The 22,804-nt window shown below is 42.3% G+C and overlaps 1 protein-coding gene across 5 annotated transcripts in view; it reads left to right on the top strand.

Moving 5' to 3' along the window:
- Positions 1 to 22,616, top strand: part of LOC146357545 (zinc finger protein 862-like) — a 72,129-nt gene extending 49,513 nt beyond the window's left edge. For 4 of the 5 annotated variants that reach the window (XM_084850625.1, XM_084850597.1, XM_084850616.1 and 1 more), the window contains 2 exons: positions 10,763 to 11,413; positions 12,192 to 22,616. In XM_084850625.1, coding sequence (XP_084706751.1) covers positions 10,763 to 11,413; positions 12,192 to 14,353 — 2,813 coding nt within the window. In that variant the 3' untranslated portion in view covers positions 14,354 to 22,616. The remainder of the gene's footprint in view (positions 1 to 10,762; positions 11,414 to 12,191) is intronic. The other variant, XM_084850634.1, reaches the window with a different exon arrangement.
- The last annotated feature ends 188 nt before the right edge of the window (positions 22,617 to 22,804 follow it).

The raw sequence follows: 22,804 nt of genomic DNA, 5'->3' as shown, positions 1-22,804 counted from the left end.
GACATAACAACCCACCATGGGCAGCCAGCCATGGTGGGTTGTCATGTCTTCTGAATGCACGTTTTCCGCAGGGTGGCTTAATTTTCGCAAAAGAGCCACCCCGACAACCCATGGCTTGTTGTAGGATTGTTCATACCTATGAAGGGTTGTCATGTTGTCTGAACCCAGAAAAACAATTTTATCATGGGGTTCCGGGATCAGCTACAGAGCTGCTTGGCAAGAGCGGCAAAAAAACCATGCTGCTCTTTGCGATCTCTCCAGCCTCCCTCACCAGCCCCTCCACCAATGCCCAAACAGCACTTTGGAAGGACTGTCACTCGTTCACTACCTTTTTTTCTTTCTTTTTGTTGCCTCAGATGTGCATGTGGGGTCATAGTTTTTTATTATTATTTGTCATTCTTTTGCAAGTGTGTAAGAGCGCAGATTCAGCTGTCCAATATGTGTAGCCTTGCCTGATCAGTTTCCTTGTATGTTTCACTGTCAAAGGGAGCACTGAAGTGGCGTAGGTAACATATAAGGAAATTGATAAGACAAGGTTGTCTTCAGGCTAATTTTCACACAGCTGTGAAGGACAGGGAGAAATAATAATAAGAGAAAGGAGGGACCCAGTAGCACAATCCAAAAGCATTGAAAAAGGGGGAATTTGCGAGTGGAGTAAGTCCACCAAAACGGCAGGGGAAATATCTCCCACTTGGCAATGTAGTCCTCTAAATTTTAAGTGTTGAACTAACACCTCTCAGTGTCTTCCACCTTTTCAACACTTCCCTGAGTCTCCAGCTAGTCCAGAAATGGGAGTTATTAACTCCCTCTTCCCCTTTTCATGGCTCCTTTTCGGAGTTATTGCTGTGGTTACTGCACTTCAGCGGATGTGCAGAAATCTCCCTGACAGTTTTCTAAAAAAACTGTTAGAAGGTGGCTGCATGGGATGGAGTGAATGGGGCCCTGTGGCGGGGGTGTAAGTACTGCTGGTGCGGGTGCCGCATTTGCTTCATCCTGTTCAGCAACCCTCTTAGGAGCTTTTTTTTTTTTTTAACTGTTGGGAATTGCGCAAATTTAAAGGCTGGGAAGTAAATGGGGGGAATGTGTGCAAATTTAAGGGCTGGGAAATGCATGGAGGGGAAATTTGCGCACCTGCAGTAACTGCTTTGAAAAGGAGCTGGACTTGCTGAAGTGTTGAATGGGGAAGTGTTGAATGGGAGGAGATATCAGTGTCAGTTCAATACTTAAAAGTGAGTGGGGGAATATATTGTCAAGGAGAATATATTGCCGTCATCCCCCCTCATTTGGTGCACAAACTCTGCTCATCTTTCCCCCCCATTTTAGTGCTTCTGAATTGCCCTACTGTTGTCCCTCCTTTCTCTTACTATTATTTCTTCCCCAATCCTTTGCAATTGTGCTCAAATTAGCCTATATGCAGCCTTGTCTTGTCAATTTCCTTGTATGTTACCTACTCAACTGCCATGCCCCCTTTGGCAGCTACAACATACAAGGACACTGACAAGGCAAAATTACACATATTGTACAGACAAAAGTGCACTCTTGCACACTTGTGAAAGAATAGGATTTTTAAAAAAAATTACGAACACATTTGCATACCCCTGAAGCACCAGGGGGGAAAGGCTGCGAACAAAAAACAGTAGCAATCAGAGTGGAGAAGGGGCCAGGGCAAGGAGACAAGATGGGTTCTGCTGCAAAGGCACCTGGGATATGTGCTGGAGCCAGCTAGAGGACAGGTGGGGAAGGAAAGGGAGAACAGGCCATGGCAAGCCCCATTCTCTGTCAGGCGTACCGTGGATTGTTCTGTGACCAACCCACCCACCGGGGCTTATTTGCAGAGTGGCTTAGCAGGACGTGCAAACCTGTCCAGTGTTTGAAACTGCTCTTGAGAGCGCTGCTGAAGCACAAGTCCACTGATCCTTCTATCCTTACTAGGAGTGCCTACTCACCTTTACTCTGGTCTTTTGTGGCTTGAGCCCTGCTTCCTTCACCAGCCCTATTCTCCATTTCCTCAAATGAACTTTCCCTAAGTTCCTAGCCACTTTCTGTGATGCAGGAATTAAGACAGGAAAGCTAAAGGAAAAACCATGATCAAAACAGTTAGACAGTTCAATTTAAAGGAATGATTTGCTGCTGTGTAATAGCTAACTTGGGCAAGATAATAAAAGATACAAAGCATGCACTTTGCTAAGATCCCGGATTCAAACTCTTCATGTCTCCTATGAAAGGATCTTGGCGTGGAGGGCTGGAAAATTCATTTGCCTGAAATCTTGGAGAGCTGTTGCTGGTCTTGAACATAGACAGGCTTATGGTATAATACAAGATAAAGCAGCTCCTTATGTCTTATGGGGCATATCTGCATGACAACGTCCTCTGCTGCTAAATCAGAAGTACAGGAAGCAGATCTGGGATGTGAAGGGGGGTGCCATGCAGTTCTCCTCCTACCAGTTGGGTTGGTCCATCTGTGCAAAAGCCATAGTTCTTTGCATGTGCCATGCAACCAGGTAGGGATGTGGGAGATGCCGGGAACTGGGTGTGCTGGATGTGTGGAGCTCGGATGTTTTAAAACATTCATATACACAAATTGCCATCAATGTTTGTTTCATCGTCTCTCAGCAAACCACAGCAGGAAATCCTGGACAATCACCTCATGCACAGTCTGTCATTCAGGCATCAATATCTTGGAAACTGTTGCCATTCATTTGGTCAAGGGCAGTGCCATAGATTGCACAATTCCACACTCTCACTGTACATAAGCATAGAAATTGTTAAGGGGTGCTGAAGTCAGCATTTGTGAAAATTTTAGCTTAAAAAAAAACAAATTAAAGAACAACATGTAGCGTACACAGAGCCCTAGTTAATGAGTGCTTCTGAGCATTTTGATTTAAGAAATTGGTATCAAATTTTGATAAGTAATGACAAGAAAGGAAAGGCTAATTAACGAATTATCATGTCACAGGTTCCAAGTAGTGGACACCTGAGAGTTCTTAAAAGAGGTATGAAATTGCTGATCTCCTGACAAAAATATGCAACTTGTCACTAAAATCTGCCTCTATACTAGAGGACTGCAGAGTAGCCAACATAATGTTGGTTTTTAAAATAGGATCCAAAGGCGCACCAGGAAGTTACAGGCCAGTTAGTCTAATGTTGGTTCCAGGTAAATTGATGGAAAGCATGATTAAAGATAGAGTTATTAAGCATATAAAAGAACAAGCCTTGCTAGAGAAGTGTGAACGTGGCTTCTGCAAAGGGTGGTCTTGACTCATCAGCCTTTTGGTGTTCTTTTAAAGTGCGAGAAAGCATGTGGATAGGACTGATCCAATAGATATTAGCATTTCAAAAACCCTTTTAAAAAGTCCCTCATCAACATCTCCTCAGTAAACTTAACAGGAAAGGCCCTCTTATGGATTGGTAACTGGATAAAGAACAAGAAGCAAAGGATAGGAGAAAACACAGCTCTTGCAGTGCTGGGTAGTAAGCAGTGGGGCCTGTGCTGTTTAACTTGTTCATAAACGATCTGGAGTTGGATGAGCAGTGAAGTGGCCACATTAGTGGATTACATCAAATTACTCAAAGAGGATTGCAAAGAGCAGGTTGTAAACAGCTCCAAAAGGATCTCTCTAAACTGGGTGAATGAAGAACGAAATGGCTAATGAGTTTCTGCGTAATTAAGTGTGAACATGCAATGTACACATTTGGGCAATCGGCAGCGATTGAAAATGTCAACTTGGTGTACACATTGATGAAAAAGACCATTTCCATGCTAGGTTTTATTAGGAAAGGAAAGGAAAATAAGCATGTATTGTATCTATGGTGTGCTCACATTTGGAATACACTGGTCACCCCATCACAAAAAGTATATCATAAAGCTGGAAAAAGTGTACAAAAGGGATCGGAGCGTCTTTCATTTTCCAGGTAAATCTATTTGGGACATCATAATATTGGGAGGAAAAGGATGGCTAACTGTGTAATCCTATGCATGTATACTCAGAATGTATTTATCGTTGCTGTACCGCCCAATAGCTGAAGCTCTCTGGGCGGTTCACAAAAATTAAAACCACAAAGCGCAGCATGAAACAATATAAAATATGAAAGCTTAAAACTATAATATAACAGTACAACCAGAATAAAACCTAGCAGCAATGCAGAGATTTAAAATACAGATTTAAAACACCAAAGCTAAAAGACTAGGAAGCTAAAATGCTAAAACACTGGGAGAATAAAAAGGTCTTCACCTGGCACCGGAAGGAGTACAATGTAGGCACCAGGCAAACCTCTCTAGGGAGCTCATTCCACAGCCTGGGTGCCACAGCAGAAGAGGCCCTCTTCCTGATAGCCACCTGCCTCACTTCCTTTGGTGGGGGCTCCCAGAGAAGGACAGCTGAGGATGATCTTAGCGTCTGGGCAGGCACATATGGGAGGAGGCGATCCTTCAGATGAACTGGCCCCAAGCCATTGAGGACTCTGAATGTTAATACCATTGGGCCTGGAAATGGACTGGCAGCCAGGGCAGCTGGAAAAGTACTGGCGTAATGTGATCTCGTTGGCCAGTCCCTGTTAACAATCTTGCTACCCTATTTTGGACCAGCTGAAGTTTCCAGACCATTTTCAAAGGCAGCCCCACATATAACACATTGCAGAAGCAAGTCCTACTGTGTTCAGTTGGCTTGCTGCCTTGAAAATTGAGGTTTAGGATTGTACCCTGCAACTCTGTGCGCACGTACTTGGGAGTAGGCCCCATTGGAATCAATGGGGTTTTCTTCTGAGTAAACATGTAGAGCATGGTGAACCTTTTTTAACCCGAGACCAGATTCAGTTTCGAAGTTCTGAGGGGCTACACTCTAGTGGTGGGTGGGGCCAAAAGCCAAGGGAGTGAGGCCAAAATGCACAGCATCCCTACCGCCAGTAACTCCACCTTAGGAGGAGCATTTTGACCTTTTAGAATGAGGGGGAAATGCACAAAAGCCGAGAAACCCCCAAACGATGTGTAGTTGGGGGAAAGGAGGTGGGGCCACAGGAAGGGGCGTGGCTATCTGGGGAACCCTCACTGGCCAGACTGGAGAATTTGCTGCCACAAAATGCGGTGATGGCTACTCAAACTGGCTTAGATGGCTTTAAAAGGGGATTACAGAAAACCAGGGAGGGTAGGCCTATTGTGGCGATTGATTGATTGATTGATTGATTGATTACATTTCTGTACCACTCAATAATCAAAGCTCTCTGGGCAGTTCACCACAATTAAAACCACAAAGTGCAACATCAAAGCAATATCAAATAGAAAATCTTAAAACTACAGTATTTGCCATGCCGTGTTCATCGGCACTATACCTCTGGATACCAGTAGAGGAGGGCTGCTGATGTTCTGGGTTGGGAAAGATCCAGCAGTGTCTTGACTGCTAGTGCTATTGACGTTACACTAGCAGAAACCAGCACTTATGCAGTGTCAATAGCGCTTGCTAGTTCAACAGGGCATAGCAAATGCTATCGACATTTCATAAGCATGGGTTTTTGCTAGTGCAATGTCAGTAGCACCAGTGGCCGCAAACGGTTGGATCCTTCCCATTGCTTGTAAGATTCCCAGAAGCATCCTGACTGGCCGCTGTGGAACGCAGGATGTTGGATTAGATTTGCCCTTGGTCTGATCCAGCAGGCTCTTCTTAGGTCTCATGCATGCAGGACCATAACCAGTGTAATCTTGGCCAACAACTAGACGCATAGGTGGAAGTACTGTATTTTCACTATGCTGAGCTACTATTATGTCAGGCCAGAACTCCAGCTTCCCGGTCTATCTCAGTGTTCCAATCCAGATTAATCCACACCCTGGTCTGCATGGTAAAGCACAGTTATCACCATTCAGAGCATATGACTGGCAACCTCATTTTTTTTTTGGCTGCCCTTTTATTAGCTGTGTTTCCCCCCATATCTTCTTCCATTAGGAATGAGTAACCTTCCTGTGTTGCTCCTGATGTCACCTTGATTTAGTTATGTCTTAGCCAAGGAGCTTGAAAACGTGCCCCATGGGTGCATCTTAGTCTTGTCTCCCTTACAGGAATAAACTCACATTTTGAAAACACATTCAGATTAAAACAGGCTTTGGTTGGCCTCTGCAGGGCTGGTTCTCTGTGTTATGTATTGCAATACACTGCAGTGATCACAGTGTTGTGGACCATCTTTTCTCTACATCAGCGTTCCTGAACCTGGGACCCTCCAGATGTGTTGGACTGCAACTTCTGTCATTCCGAGGCAGTTAGCCATGAGGGCTGGGAATGATGGGAGTCGCAGTCCAACACATCGGAAAAGCACCAGGTTGGGAAAAGCTGCTCTATCCACTATTGAAATATCACTTCCACCAAACCATATTGGAATAATGTTTTCAAATGAGTTTTTACTAAAATGGCTAATGGAGGGAAATCTTTGGATGGGTTTGCAATTACGTGGTGGAGGAACTTCACTTGGAATGTATGAAACTGGTAACCTGGCTTTAAACCTGCAGATACACAACTTCTGAGGTCTTCCATTACCTACAAAATGAATTTAAAGTGCTCTTCTTTGGGTAGAGGAAGACATTCATTGGAACAGATCCAGTGGCCGGTACTGGCTACATGGTCAGTTTAAAAATATTCAGGATACGTACAAATTGCATCTGATCAGCTATGCAAACTTGTGACCTTAAGGGTATCAAGAGCTCTTTTATTTATAGCACAACCACAAATGGACATGGCCCATAAGAGGCAGTTCACCTAACTTTGACGTTCATAACTAAGACCAGCATCAACATGTACAGCTGCTGTCTTGATGCTTTGACTTGGTAAAAGATACTCTTTTCAAAAATATGGGCGCCTAGAAAATGGAATTTTTATCTGCCTCACTGCTGTGAGTTTTGTCTGCGAGTTGTGTGTGTGTGCGCGCACACATGCCCATGAACATGTTATGAAGCTTTACTGTAAATAAACCCTTAAGTACAAGATTTCATTTCATCCACAGAGGCTTAAAGCGTGGTCTAGAGGCTTAAGGCATATCAGCATCTATTTAAGGGATGCACCATATACAAAATGCTTGCTCTGAGATAATGGCGCCTCGTCCCCTTCTCTCCACCCCCCTTCCCTTCTTCAGTTCTCCAGACTGAGGCTGTTGAAGTACGGGAATGGCTAGCTGTGCATGAAGGGATTTGGCAATGGGGCGACAGCCAAGCAATAACAGGTAGCCAGAAGCAAATTCTACAGGGCTTTGGACAGTAACAAGGCAGCTGGAGACATTGCTTCAGCAAAGGAGAAAAGATTAATTGAACCCTTAAGTTCTGCTGCTGTGACCACCAGCTCGAACTTCACCCCCAGCTGGAGAAATTCTAAGAGGAAAGCCTGGTTTAAAGCTTCCCATTCAGGCAGCATCGGATAGCTTACTTGCTAAAGTGGATTTTCTGGATATTCTTCAATGGAAATTGAAGAGTCTGGGGGTGGGGTGGCACTTAGGCATCCCGCTGCTCTCGGATTCAGATACATCACTCTTGAGTACAGAGATGGGCTGTAGATCTTCTGTTTTGGTTAGTCCTGGGATCAGTGCTGTGCAGGCACTAAGTTGAGCTTAGGGATCTGGTGAGATCTGGATCCTTTCCTAACCCTCATCAGTAGAGGACGCCTCCACAAACAAGTCATGACACTCAACACACCCTGTACACAATGACATACAGATGTGATCTTGTGTAAGTTACTCCTTGACACAGTTTATATAGGAGAGGGTGATTGATACCCTAGTACTTTATGTAGACTAAGACCCACATTCTTGCACATATTGCTCATGATCCTGAAATCTGAATGGTTCACGTAAGTTTCACTTTCTCTGTGGTGCGTGCACATCAAAGAGAGATGCTTGGCTCAGTCATCGAAAAACATCCATGCATAAGCGGCACATTTCCTAGTAGAAGGTTTTGGGTTGTGGCCAATATGCTTAAGGACTGGGGTATAAGACACTTTGCATTAGACAACAGTGAGGCATGAGTAAAGTTAGGTAATATCTCAGATTTTTTATCTGATTTAAAACTGATCATTTAGCTATAACTAACCATGGTGAATTGTTTTTGATTGATTTATTTCAAATGTTTTTAAGCCTTTTTTTAGGCCACAAAACCCTCCCAAGGCAGCTCACAACATAAAAACCAATGAAAATGGGGTCCTTTAAAGTAATGTGCGCTGTTGGTTTTCAAGGGAGAAAAACAAACCCCTTTATCCATGCCCAATGTAAAGGTTGTATATGATCTGCACCAACAAAGTTTAAAATCTCATGCCGAAAAAGCACACCCCAAAAAAACCACGAATTCTGCAATCTCTATGAATCAGAGCTACCCCAGTTAGTACAGTCCCCTACATGTCAACTTCGAAGTCCCATTGAGTTCAGTGGGGCTTAGTCCCATGTAAGTATAGGATTGCAGCCTTAGTTAATTAACCAGTTAGATTTCTCAACTAATACCTTTTGCTTAATTAAAAAGGTGCTTCTGATTGGGCAGCACTTTATATTTAAAACATATAAAATATTAAAATATATAAAATGAATAACTATTAAAATATGTCCATAGTTAAAATGTTTTTTATTCCACTTTTTGAGGTGAAGCTTCTTCAAGGTGGTTTACAGAATAAAAATTTAAAACAATACAGTTTACTAAATTAGAATAACTAAAACAGCTGTAAAAATCATTTACAATAACAACAGCGGTGAAAATTCCACTGTATAAAATAAAAATGGACACACACACCCCTCCCATTTAAAAGCAGACTGGAACATTCAGGTCTTTAAGCCGTGTTATAAAAATAGTCAGGGAAGGGGCCACATGCACCTTCTGCATTAGAGTATTCCATAGGAAAATGCTAATTATTTTTAATATAAGAACTCATAAAAACTCTGGGTGGCGGGCATCACCTCTTCTCTGTTGCAAATGAGGGAATGTCTCTTCGAAGATGATGGCAGCTGCAGAAGTTTCTTCCCCATCTGGTGCTTTCCAGATGTGTTGGACTACAACCCCCATTGCCACCAGCCATTGCTGGCTATGATTATGGAAGTTGTAGTCCAGCATATCTGGAGGATGCCAGGTGAGGCTGATCTAAAAAACGTGGGTGTTTTTTGTTCCTTTAGAAGTATTATTTTATTCATATAAAAACTTATATATAACCAGTTAATTAGTTAATTGTCTTAAAACCATTAATTGCCATTGTGAAACTCATGCAAATTGAGCACATTTGCCCATATTTAGTCATTTTCCTTAACTGATTTGGCTTCTGTAAGGATAGTCCCTTGCTCCTCCCTGTGTCAAGCACTGAAGCCATGCACGTTGCCACCCCAGCTGCTAGAAAGCTTACCATGCCTCCTTGACCCACCTTCTGAGATTTCGCCAAGCACTGCCGGAATGCTTTTAAGCCTGCTTTGAGACCCACCAATGCTGGAAACATGCTATTTGTTTAAAATGAGAGTTACAGTCCTCAGGTTGATCAATTCTGTATCTAATACCAAATTGCATCATGGCATGAAATCACAGATTTAGATGCACCACTGTCCATGTTTAGCATGGGAATAGAAACCCATTTGTGAACTACTCTGTCAAGTCTCGCAAGGAAATTCAGGGGTAATAGTCTAACTTGAATAATCTGCCCTGTTCAGTTTAACAGTCTGCCATGTCCTCCGTTCAGTGTCATACCCTCACATGTAATTAGAGTATGGCACTGACTCAAGTCTTCCATGCTTCCTACATTCTACAGCTGGATCTCAACACTTGCAGCACAGACAAATGCTTATAAAGGGGTTGTTTGGCTGCGCCAGCGCAGTGTCACAAAACCCAGAATTACACTGGCGTCATTGCAGCTTTTCCTCTTGCGTTGCAAGCAGATAACACTGTTGCAATTGTTCAGGACTATGGTGCCAGCTTTTGAAATTCCACGCTTACCTTGTAGCTGTTCTGAAAGCACAGATGTGTTTCACAACTAAATATATACATATAGCAGCATAAAGCAGCGCCTTGTTTGGGAAGCAACCATCTGTCTTGATGCTTGGCGTTATTAACAAGACAGAAGAAAGATGGAAATTGAACCAAACCCATCATCTTCTGAATTTCCAGGTAAGGATATCTGGCTATTCCCTTTGTTCTACGTAACTGCTAATATGCACAATGTCTCTGCTTTGGGGTGAATTTTGGATAGGGGCCATACATTTAGCAATCTATGGGGAATAGTATAGGCCCCAATACTGGATATCATTCGCTGGGTCTAGCTCATTTTGCTTATAAGTGGTATATGAAATGAGATTGCAATTCTTTTGCATTCTCATGTCTTGTGTCACTCTGGATTAGAACGGAAAGGTCTTTCAAGTTTACCGGTTTCACGTAGAAATCTCTGGATCTCAAACTTCATGGACTATTTACCTGATACCTTTTACCAAGTCAAAGCTGTCACTACATTTTCAGCAAGCCAACAGGCTCAACTTTATATTCTCATTCCAACACAGGTTGGCTACCTGTTATATTAAACCAGCTGCCTATTATAGTTGGTCTTCTCTTTGAAGTGTTTGAGGCCTACTTCTGTATGGCAACCTAGAATATTGTTTGACAAGAAAAATCTTCTCCAGTATGAGGGTTCCTGAGCTTTTATTCCAATAAGTTTCCTTATTGGTAATGCAACATGTGAACATGCAGAAGTCTGTCCTCCCATTTTTTGCTTTAGTGTTGGGTGTGAAGAATGTGGCACAATTCCCACTGATAATCCCAACTCCTGATTTTTCATTTCAGGAGATAAAAAATTACTAAGGGAAAGGTCAGAAAGAAATACAGAAAATCAAGAGGATATGAGCTATCCCCTCGAGCTTACCACATCAAAGCAAGGGAAGAGCCCCTACAAGCGCAGCTTTGAAGAAGGTGTGTCTCAACCACAAACAAAGAAAAAGAAAATAGATCTCATCTTCAAAGATGTTCTAGAGGCATCCCTAGAGTCAACAAAGATGGAAGAGCACAAGATAACAAGAAATTCCACCCCTTCCACTAGAAAGTCCTCCAGATTCCATGCTCAAGATGTCTCAGATAGTTGTGGAACTGGAATTCAACACAGCTCCTCAAACCACAGTAGAAGCAGAAATGAGGGCAAGTGGAAGGTCCCCCATGGTTCTTCTTTCACCATGTCCAAAGAAATTGGCCTGCTGGAAGACGAAGGTGAAGAACCTTTGTCGTTCAAAGTGAACAGCCCCACCGATCTGTCTCTGGCATCGGCTCAAGATGATGCCCTCGAGATTCCAACAACCTCATTGTGTCCCAACTGTATTCGGTTAAAGAAGAAGATTCGTGAGTTGCAGGCTGAACTAAATATGCTAAGATCGGGCAAGTTAGCTGAGCCACCTCTACTACCTCCTCAGGTACCTGAGTACCAAGCATTTTCATACCCCACAGGTAAGTCACACACAATAAAAGTGTTCCTCAAACAGTGTATAAGGAGAGTCCTTTTTGCCATTCGTGTCTAAATGTGTTCTAGCCTTGAGTTTTCTGAGAAGCATCTTGTTTCACTGAGGCCTCGTGGTTGGGTTTTATGAAGCAGGGACTTAGTCCTCTAAGCAAATAGTGGTGAGACTGTGCCTGTAATGATAAATCATCATATATTTTTTTGCTGTAATCCATGCACTTTCAATAAAACAAAATCCATTGCAGCGAATTTGTTTGCTGTATTCTTGATGCATTCCCTTACAGAGAAAGAATAGCATGTTGTTGTTTTGAGTCCTGCTTAGCAAGTATGATTGGTTTTCTATGTTGAATGTGCACTATACTGGCTCATTGTGTGTGTGAAGTACATAATGGATATTTTTCCCTTTCCTCTCCTCTAACAGAACTTGCTATGTTGACTCCGTTAACTTAATGCAACTGTGTTTGAAGAACTCTTTAATTTCCTTCCAGAACATGCTGTCTCATTAATAACTTTTGTGACTGTGAAAGTGTTCAGAATAACAGGCTGGGGTTTGCTGCCCAAAGTTGCTTGGATTGGTAGGAAGTGTGATTTTAAAAATGGAAGGGTCTTAAAACATTTATAAACCAAAGTTTCCTCTAGTAATGTGTTCAGTCTTGCTGAAAACCCAACGGCATGTGTAGCCAAGGGTGGAATGTGGGGTAATTGTCTTACTGTTTTGCGTTATTTCTTAGAACTCTCTTACACTCTCCATTTTTCTTCTTCTTGCAGCTTCGGAAAGCATCATGTCTGTTCCCACCATCATGGAGGATGACGACCAGGAAGTGGATTCAGCCGATGAATCGGTCTCCAACGACATGATAACAGCCACAGATGAGCCCTCCAAGATGTCTGCAGTCACCAGGAGGATTCGCCGCTTCAAGCAAGAATGGCTAAAGAAGTTTTGGTTTCTGAGGTACTCCCCTACGCTGAATGAAATGTGGTGCCACGTCTGCCGGCAGTATACGGTGCAATCTTCTCGGACTTCAGCCTTCATCATTGGCTCTAAGCAATTTAAGATACACACTATAAAACTTCATAGCCAGAGCAACCTCCACAAGAAGTGCCTGCAGCTCTACAGGCTAAGGATGCACCCAGAGAAGACAGAAGAGATGTGTCGAAATATGACTTTGCTCTTCAACACGGCCTACCACTTAGCTACGGAAGGCCGGCCCTATTGCGACTTTAGGCCTCTTGCGGAACTACTGAGAAAGTGTGAACTCAAGGTGGTGGATCAGTATATGAATGAGGGAGACTGTCAAATCTTAATCCATCATATCGCTCGTGCTCTTAGGGAGGATCTCGTTGAACGGGTCAGGCAATCTCCCTTCCTCAGCATCATTTTGGATGGGCAGAGCGATGATTTACTTGCTGACACGGTTGCAGTGTATGTACAGTATATCAGCAGTGATGGGCCTCCAGCCACTGAATTCCTCTCTCTCCAAGAGCTGGGCTTTTCTACAACAGACAGTTATGTCCAAGCATTAGATAGGGCCTTTTCCTCCCTGGGAATAAGGTTGCAGGATGAAAAGCCGAGTGTTGGTTTGGGAGTAGATGGTGCTAACATTACTGCCAGCCTTAGAGCTAACATGTACATGACAATCAGAAAGACTCTGCCTTGGCTGCTCTGTTTACCCCTTATGGTACACAAGCCACATTTGGAAATCTTGGATGCAATTAGTGGAAAAGAGCTTCCATGCCTGGAGGAGCTAGAGAACAACCTGAAGCAGTTGCTCAGTTTTTACCGTTACTCCCCAAGGCTGATGTGCGAGCTGAGGGTCACGGCTGCTACTCTCTGTGAAGAGACAGAGTTCTTAGGAGACATTAGAGCAGTCAAATGGATAATCGGGGAGCAAAATGTCCTCAATGCTCTGATCAAGGATTACCTAGAAGTGGTGGCCCATCTCAAAGATGTCAGTGGCCAAACACAAAGGGCGGATGCATCTGCTATTGCCTTGGCTCTCCTGCAATTCCTTATGGACTACCAGTCAATTAAGCTGATATACTTTTTGCTGGATGTAATTGCTGTACTTTCACGCCTTGCCTTCGTCTTCCAAGGTGAATACCTCCTTGTGTCGCAAGTAGATGACAAAATTGAGGAGGCCATCCAAGAGATCAGCAGGCTAGCAGATTCTCCTGGTGAATATCTCCAGGAATTCGAGGAGAACTTCCGTGAAAGCTTTAATGGCGTTGCTGTAAAAAACCTACGGGTGGCCGAAGCCAAATTCCAGTCAATTCGAGAAAAGATATGCCAGAAGACCCAGGTGATTCTAGCTCAAAGGTTCGAACCCCGCAGCCGGGCGTTCGTGAAAGCATGCCAGGTGTTTGACCTTGGAGCTTGGCCGAGAAGTGCAGAGGAGCTGATGAGCTATGGCAGGGAAGACATGGTGCAGATATTTGAGCATCTGGAGGCAGTGCCATCCTTTTCCACGGAGGTCAGCAGAGAGGGCATGGACACCAGAGGGAGTTTGCTCATGGAATGGCGAGAACTCAAGGTGGATTATTATACCAAAAATGGTTTTAAGGATTTAATCAGTCACATTTGTAAATACAGACAGAGATTTCCCCTTTTAAATAAAATAATCCAGATCCTCAAAGTCCTTCCCACCTCCACAGCCTGCTGCGAAAAGGGACGCAATGCCCTTCATAGAGTGCGCAAAAACAATCGTTCTCGGCTCACTCTAGAACAGCTCAGTGATCTTTTGACAATTGCTGTTAATGGGCCACCCATTGCCAACTTTGAAGCCAAGAGGGCCCTCGACAGTTGGTTTGAGGAGAAATCTAGCAATAGTTATGCACTGTCTGCAGAAATGCTGAGCAGGATGTCCTCCCTGGATCAGAAACCAGTGCTGCAGAGCATGGACCACGGATCGGAATTTTACCCGGATATTTAGCAAGGAATGCCTCTCGTTTAGAAAGCTGTTGAATCTTTTTTTAATCAATACTCTAAGCTTTGATATATTATATGAAATATATATATATTATATATATATGTATGTATGTAAACCCCACACTGAAAATGTAAACTGATCTGATGGAAGCTAAGAGGAATTTTTAAGAATGAGACAACACTTAACATTTACTGACATCTTCAACCGTGGCAGCTGCAATGTAGGTGGCAACATTTCATTTCTTCAGAAACATGTGTAGGGGCCATAGTCTGCATTTTCAAACTGGTTGGATTTATAAGCTAGATGTGGCAGGCCAATGTCATCCTACTTCTCACTATGCTTGTGCATGTGTGTGTCTGTTTTGTTCTTTGCCATTTTCCCTTTGTTAGCTGTTGAGCCATTTCAGCCCTTTGCTTATGATCATGGGGTCTTCTGAGCCCTGTGCTTACCTCTTGGGATTCCTTTCTAGTTCCCCAATTTCATCTAGGTTAGGGTGGATTCTCACACATTCTTCTTATAGTCTGGTTAACCTTTTTGTTTCTGTCAATTAGTCCTCGATGCCCTTTTCTCAGTATGCCAATGGGCATTTTCAGTGTAAGGCAAATCTCCTGTGAAAATTCTACTAACAAGTCATATATCTTACAATATTGGTAGCATGTTCAGATGGAAATAGCATAATGCAGAAGATGGGGAATTGGGGGGGAGGGGTTTGCATTTATATTTTTATATAGTAGGGGATAAGAAAATTAATTAAAACTCTTTACTGAAAACCCGGGCTGCTGTGGAAGCTAGATAGCCAATGAGTCAAGTCCCATAATAGGGTAGAGGCTCCAGGGCTTAAAAATATATGTATGCTAATTTTATGTTATTTATACTCAGTCTTTATAATCATAAATGGGTTGTGTCTTCTGTTTGGTTTTTTTTAATAAGTGAAAGAAATGCCTGCTATATTTCTGTGGCAGGGGATATCAATGCAAGATACATCTTTGGTTGTTATCACATGACAAGGTCCTTTTAGAAGTTCACATATCTTCCTTTGTCTAAGGTTTAAAGTTCCACTGGGTGGCAAAAGAAAAATGGAACGTTGTGCATATTCCTGTGAAAGGGAGCATAGTCTGGCAGACATATGAAAACTGGGCTTTACCGCTGAAGTCATAAATGCATTGTGGAGATCTCTCTCTCTCTTTCTCTCTCCCTTTCTTTTAACTCCGATGGTTCAGGTTAAATAAACCCAAATGAGCACAAAATCTCCACTGTTGTTTGTGCTCACGCCCTGCCAAATATGCCATTGGGCAATGCCATGACAATACTGGATAATCACAGGAATCAAAGGAACCCCTTTTGCCTGCAAAAACTACTAGAATGGCATGTTTCCAGGGGGACTAACTTCATGTCAGTCTGCATTACTTTGGAAATACAGTGATGATGTCAGTTACACTGAACCTTTCCAGATTCCCTTCCTCTGCCCAATTTTTTTCTACCCCTTCCCATTGGTCTTGGTGCTAAGGTATCTCTGGATCCGTTGCTGCTAGATGATAGCTTCCCATTTATATAAATATATATAATTTTATTTTTAAACAGTATGTTTTCAGTGATAATGTAGCATGTTGTTAAAGCAGTCTCGTTTAGGGTATATCTGCACCGGTGTCCTTTGCTGCATCTTTTTTCATTTCAACCTTCATTGTCCCAGTAATAATCTTATCATTGCTCCCATACATACGTGATCCTTATTTTGAGGACTCAAGCCTCTTTTAAAAAAACCCACACACACAATAACTGATGTGGTGTAAAAGGAAGTAGGAATGGAGGCACAGTGCCTTGATGCCTTCTCCATGGGATTGTAAAGTAGCTGGAGTTGTCAAGGTAAGTCATTCTGGCCACCTCCAGGCAAAAAGAGGGGTGTGAGGGAATAGCTGAAGAACATAGTGTGTTGTCTATAACAAATGTATGACATTATCATAAGAACCTTTTTAAAAAGGAATGATATAATGAGGTAAAGGAGGGTGGGCTGTGGGGGTGGCTAGGGAAGGCAGGTGGTAGGACATAACAAACATTTGTCCAGTTCAGTTGCACAGAAGTTGCTAATTTTGTAACGTGATACTGACTTCCATGCAGCGTGGGGACAGGACACAGGAAGTGGAAGACTAATTGAGGCAATCAGGGACAAGAAATAGTATGAGGTACAGACTGCACCAACTCCTTGTACAAAAAAACAACAACCTGGTGCAGATATTCCTTTAGACACATCTACTGCCCGGGGTTCGTGCACTGCCTTCTCACTCCACTCCCCCCTCTCGCCCTCTACACCCACATACACTGAAAAAGAAGCACAGAGATCTGTGGCTTGTCTGCTTTCTTATAGTCTCTTAACTTTGCAGGCAGCTTGTTATGTTGGAATTAAAAAATCAGTCACTTTGAGATGATGGTGGGGAATGAGACTGATGTGGAGAGAAGGAAAACACTTTAGGAAATCTTAAGTCCACTTGGTTTTGACCATGTTCGAGTGTAATTATAGCACTATGAGTGTCAACAGAGCTACACTAACTAACATAGAATATTTTTACAGGCCTTTACCATAACATTTTTCTGTGCATGGCAACAACTGTTGTGATTCACAGAGCATTGATGTGTCCAAAGGCACCTACATACCATAGGCAGTAAGAGAATAGCACTAGCAATAATAGTTTGCACCACTAAGAAGACTCCATTCACCGGTGATATTAACTCCAAGACAGCTGTTAGCACTCACTGAAACAAGACACAAGAGTTTGCTGTTTATGCAGCCAAAACTTTAAAGAAAATGGGTCACTTCTACTATTTCCTTACCATCAGTGATTTTTGGTGACTTGATAGGCTCTGTAAATTATCTGCTGCCCAGTCGTTCTCATTCCCATGCAATCTGGTGAAATAAAATCATTTAACTGGCTGGTTTTGAAGGGCTCAAATAAATAAGAGAGCACCTGGTCGAAATAGTGATATACACGGATAAAGATCATTCTCAGGATTTAGAAGATGGCTTGTGCTTTACAATATCCCCCTTCTATATGTGTTAATGTTATAGCAGAGCGAATTGACTAGGTAGAGTCAATGCAAACCACAGTTTACAATAAGGAAGATACATTTCTGAAAAAAAACACATGCAATTTTTGAAACCATGCCCCCACACAAGGACTAGGTAATTGGCATTACACTTTGCCTCTTCATCATCATTCTGAACAAGAGAGATTTTGCTAGAACATAGGTTGGCCTTAGCTTCAGCCAAGAGAGTAAGATGCTACTCATTTAATGTTCATGAGCCCATCTGAATTATACCATTTCTACAGTCAATATCTTTGTAAAGAAAGTCAGGACACCCAGTCTTGTATCAGATTTAGGCACAGGTCTTAATGGGTTGTACAAGGCACAAAATTAAATCACCTGTAGAATGTGTATGGAATGTTCTGTATGTAAATGGCAAAAAGGAAGATTCACAATGACCAGAATACTAAGAAGAGGAAAGTACTTGATATAAACTTCTCTGAAAGTTTCCCCTTCTCCCATTTTTCTGGTTTTCAGAGTAATCCATCTGTATGTTTGAAAATTTGGCCTCACTGCAACTAAGTCAGGGCACAATCCTGCCAAAATTAAGCAATTACAAGTCATCCCGGTTTCAGTAGAAGGGGCAGTTATGTACTTAATTCGCTTACATTAAAATTAGTGATGCTTAACCTTGGCTGAATCATACTCTACATTTTCTGGAAATTAAAAAAAAGTTTTCTACTGATGTGTAAATACTTAATCTAGCTTGGACAAAACTAGACTGAAATCTTCTACGAGTCAATTTACATTTACAGTCTTATTTCCAATGTTATAAAAATATGATGGGTTTCTATAGCTGGGCTCCAAAATTGTCATTTTTCCCACAATATAATCTACCATTTAGAGTCCAAGTTCTCAACATTTGATGGAAATGTATTCAATGTTCCATCTCTGAAGTTACATTACTTACAAATCACATCCGTTAAATTCGCCAGCATCATTAAACTCCTGAAAGCACGTTAAGCCTGATGACAGTGTTGCTTATTTTAGTTAAATGAAAAGATAAGAAATTCCTAGAATAAAATCCTGGCTGTGTTGAAATTCATTCCACTTAAATGAAGCCATAATGTTCACACCGCTAATAGCACAGTTAGTTGTTTAGCCAGTTGCCAAGAATCCAACCCATAACACTATGCAAAATAGTATGCATTTGTATGATGATATAACGAAAATAAATCATTTCATAAATGTTCTAATGGACAGGAATAACCTGAGGACTTAATGAGCATGTGATCAAATGTGACTGGTTTAGGGGATCGCATATTTAGATCATATAATGACCTCTAGGGACGTGACTGTCTACAGCCAGGCGTATAAGAATGCCGGATGAGAATTAGAATAATAGCATTGTATTGCTGGGTAAAACAGAGTTTTACTCAATTGTGAAACACATTTTGGTGGAGTGGGGCTTTCAGTAATTGCATTGAATCAAATATTTGTCTAGGCTTAGTTGTTATGCCCTAGCTATCTGTTTGGTCACAGTCTCAGTCAGACCAAACGAAAGAGGCTGGGGAAAAAATGTAATGAAAAATAAAGGACACTAGAGGGCATCAGCCATTAAAATATTTGTGGATGCCCTAGTGCTGTGCAGCAAAAAAGTACCAGAGAAGCACTCATTTGCCTGCTGGTAATCACCTGGATGGTACTTATTCAAGATACGTTGCAGAGGTTTCTCCTGCAGTAAGGAGATAGGAGGGGTCAAGCTCAAAAGTATCCAGTCAAAGGGTCAAGTTCAGTAGTATCCAGACCTGGGAAACCAAATGAATCAAGCATCCTGTTACGTACAGGCAAGAGGTTATTGTTATGCATTGTGATCTCCTACATCTCTAAATGATGAAAAGGTACCATTGGTAATGAAATGTTTCCTTTCTGTTCCGCATCTGACTCTGATTAATCTGTGCAAATCTCTCCCCCCACCTTGACTTCCGATGGAGACTTTTAACTCGAATGGGATCTGACTGCAGATTTCCCAACTCTCTTTTAACTCAGGCTCTTCTACAGATGTGTGCTTCTGTTTGACAGAAACATACTAAGCACACCCTGATGTTAGCTTTCATGCAGTCTGCGAGTGGTGCATGAAATCCAGTTCCTATGGCCATCAAGGCAAAGACAGCAGGGATTACGGTAGTGAAACAGGAAACAAAAGTTCTTCCAACATCCGCGAAAAGCGCAGTGAGGACACATGCGTAGACAATGCAAACATGTGCTCTTACAGCAGGCATTGGAGCTGATCTTTGTGTTGATTGCACCCGTTGCTTGCACATTTGCTGGTATGGGCTCCCAACTACCATTCAAACATTTTGATCCGACAGCATAAATACGCCCACTAAAAGGTGTTTTTACTAATGTTGTTTCTACTAGTAAGTTGGGGCTGACATATGTATAGCAACGAGTTGGGATGCCCATACATTTTAGTCAGAATCCCTCAGCTCAAAACAACCAAAACATCTCTTAAACAGTATTAACATGGTACTCTGACCCTCAGCCGTTGGACTCCGGTAATATCTATGCAATTCCTGTCTCACTTTGGTGGCAAGTAAAATGAGTCTGCATGAAACCTGGTTTATGTACACAATACCTTCTTGTGTAAGGTGCAGTCTAAAGAAATCAGTGGGACTTGAGCCTCAATAATCCTATTACTTACAGTGGGACTTCAGCACACACAACTTTCTCTGGATTGCACTCATTGGGTATGATTTAGCTAAAGTCAAGCACTTTAAAGCCCCATTGATTTAAATAGAAGAGAGAGTTGAGCATCTGCTCAATTCTCCCATTGAAATCAGTGGGACAAAAGACTTTAACTTTGGGTAAACAATGCCCACGGTTTATATACTGTGTGGCATGTCCACATGTAACAATCCATATACACCACACCATGCAAAAAAAAAATGCACCCACATGCCTATATATCACTATATAAAGAAAAGACTATATATTTATATATGTCTATGTTTTCAATAGATATAAATATGAAATTTAGAGGGAAAACTGACTGCCCTGGTGCAAAGGCAGGCCCTGTGTTTATGTGAGAAGCATAGAGCCCTAAAGAAGACTTAAAGTCCTCCAGTCTTTCAGTAAAGCTACAAGTGTGGCTTTTAGCCTTACTCTGAGGTCTGCCTGGCGAGAAAGTGAGAGCTATCTCATGAAAAATATTCTGCTATGGCCAGAGCTATGGCTAGGAAAAGGAATTCTTCCACTGGCATGGATGGCGATGTGCTAAATAAAGACTGTGTAACAGTACCGGAACCATCTTGCCATGGATCAGGGTGAAAAACACTTACCTGTTGGTGTTGCACCAGCTGTAGATGCTTGTGTTCTTGCTTTGGAGATAGATGCTTATAATCTCCAGCCCACTTGTGCGCTTTCCCCCTCGGCTTGTATCGACTTAATGAGTGTGGGCTGCAATACACCTTGTGCTGTGACCTGGCTGTTGTGACTTGGTGGACAGCAAAGCAAAATGGTCTGATCAGCTTGGAGTGCAATCTGGGTGTCAGCTGTGTGTGGGCAAGTCCCATTCACTTCAGGGGTGCTTTCACACACGCAATGTGTTGTGGGAGTGCGGTGCTGGTTTGTAGGAGGAACACAGGACTTGAAGATGAGGGAGAGAATGGTGTCGGAGAGGGGATGTCGCATAGGAATAAAGCTCTGGGTGTAATGTGAAGTGGGTGAATGTATTTAACTGGGGAGTTATGCCACTGGCGTTCCCTCTACATGCAGTTGCATTGCTGTTCTTTTGCTACTACCATCCTGTGTGGTTACATTTCAAAGAGCAACTACTTTTTCATTGTTAACTGAGCAAACCAATGGACAGTCTAAATGGCTTTCAAGGTGGACAGTGGATTTGTATCATCAGGCAGAGAATACTGTATCCTGAACTCTGAAAGGATTTCCATTGTGTTGGCTTGAGGCATTATGACTGAACCATTCCAGCAAAATAATGTTAATGTGATTCTATGTGTTGAATAGGAATGGCAGATTCATGCATTCATTGCAGATCCAAGCCACAGTTTTCACTGATCATCCTTTGTGAAATTTGTGCTGAGAGGTCTTTGAGCTGGACAACCCCTTTCTTTGCTCTGATTTAAACAAAGCCAATCAGATTCTGCAGCTGAAAATTATTTTGTGTTAGGAAAACAGGTACCCAACACCTTAGGATAACAAGAGTATTTTAATTCAATGCTAGTAATGCTCACATACTCAGTTGCTCTATCCCAAGAAGGGGGTGGGGGTACATAAGGTCATCCAAGCACTATGTAATGCCTTATGCAAGTTTTGTTGTTGTTATTGTTGTTACGATTATTGGGGGCTGTTGGGGAGAATGAGGGAATAGTTTTTCCTCAACCAAGTGACTACTTGCACTGGTGTTGCGCAGCTTTTATGTTGAGCAAGCTTGTGCCACACACCTCTGATGATGCAGTTTTGTTATCCTCTTGTGATAACATCAGGGCTTTGCCACCACACAACTCTGGAAACCCACCTCAGTTATAAACCTGGCCTACCTGAAACTCCACAAGCTTTCAGGACTGTAGGGGTAACCCCATACAAAATGGCTACCTAAAAACCATTTTCCTCAGGACTGAACCTCATGGGTAGTTAATTACCTTCTCATGGCTACTGGACTCTTCTCCAGCCTGCATGCTGCCAACAAGGCACCCTTGCTCTGTACTGAAATCCCTCAAGCACTGCACCTCATGTATAGAGAACTCCCCGGCCAATGCCGGGGAGACACATCACACAAACTGTAATTATAGAAATGCAACGAGGAGAGTGGCCGGATGTCTCCTATTCAGGCATCTCCATATACTCACTTTACAAGAATCAAGGGGGTGAAAATACCTCCTCATATTTGCCTTTCCCCCCCTCCACTTTCCCTCACAAACCCAGTCCCAGAACTGTTAGTTTGACCATGCACACATGTAAATGAGGGGAGGGGGAGAAGCAATCTAGAAATCTATTATTACATATGTATTAAAATGTTAATATCACACTTTTTCTGACAATGTTTTAAAAATGTTATTACTTTGCGGACTATGCTTTATAGTACCTGTGTGAGAGGGGCTAGGACACTGGATACGAATAGAGCTATGTTGATATATCATAGTATGTACACAAGAACTTTCCTTTTGTCATACATTATACTTGTAATGTAAGATGATTATTAATTAAAAAAAACACTTCAGTTTGTCAAGTTGGGTGAAGCATACTTTTTTTAACATACTAATTGAACCCTTCCTTTCATTAAGATGGAAGCTACTAAGTCTGCCAGAGAGACTTCACAGACAACTTTGACAGGGATCATTCATAATTTGCCCTCAAATTATGGTCATTACTTCTCACTCGTGGTCTGTGTACAGTCCCACATATTGGATCTACACA

The sequence above is a fragment of the Heloderma suspectum genome, chromosome 1 (assembly GCF_057233095.1).
Source record: "Heloderma suspectum isolate Gila_16-S chromosome 1, 16-S_ref, whole genome shotgun sequence".
NCBI lineage: Eukaryota > Metazoa > Chordata > Lepidosauria > Squamata > Helodermatidae > Heloderma > Heloderma suspectum.
Note: the sequence above shows the minus strand (reverse complement) of the source record. Positions and strands in the feature narration are given on the sequence as shown.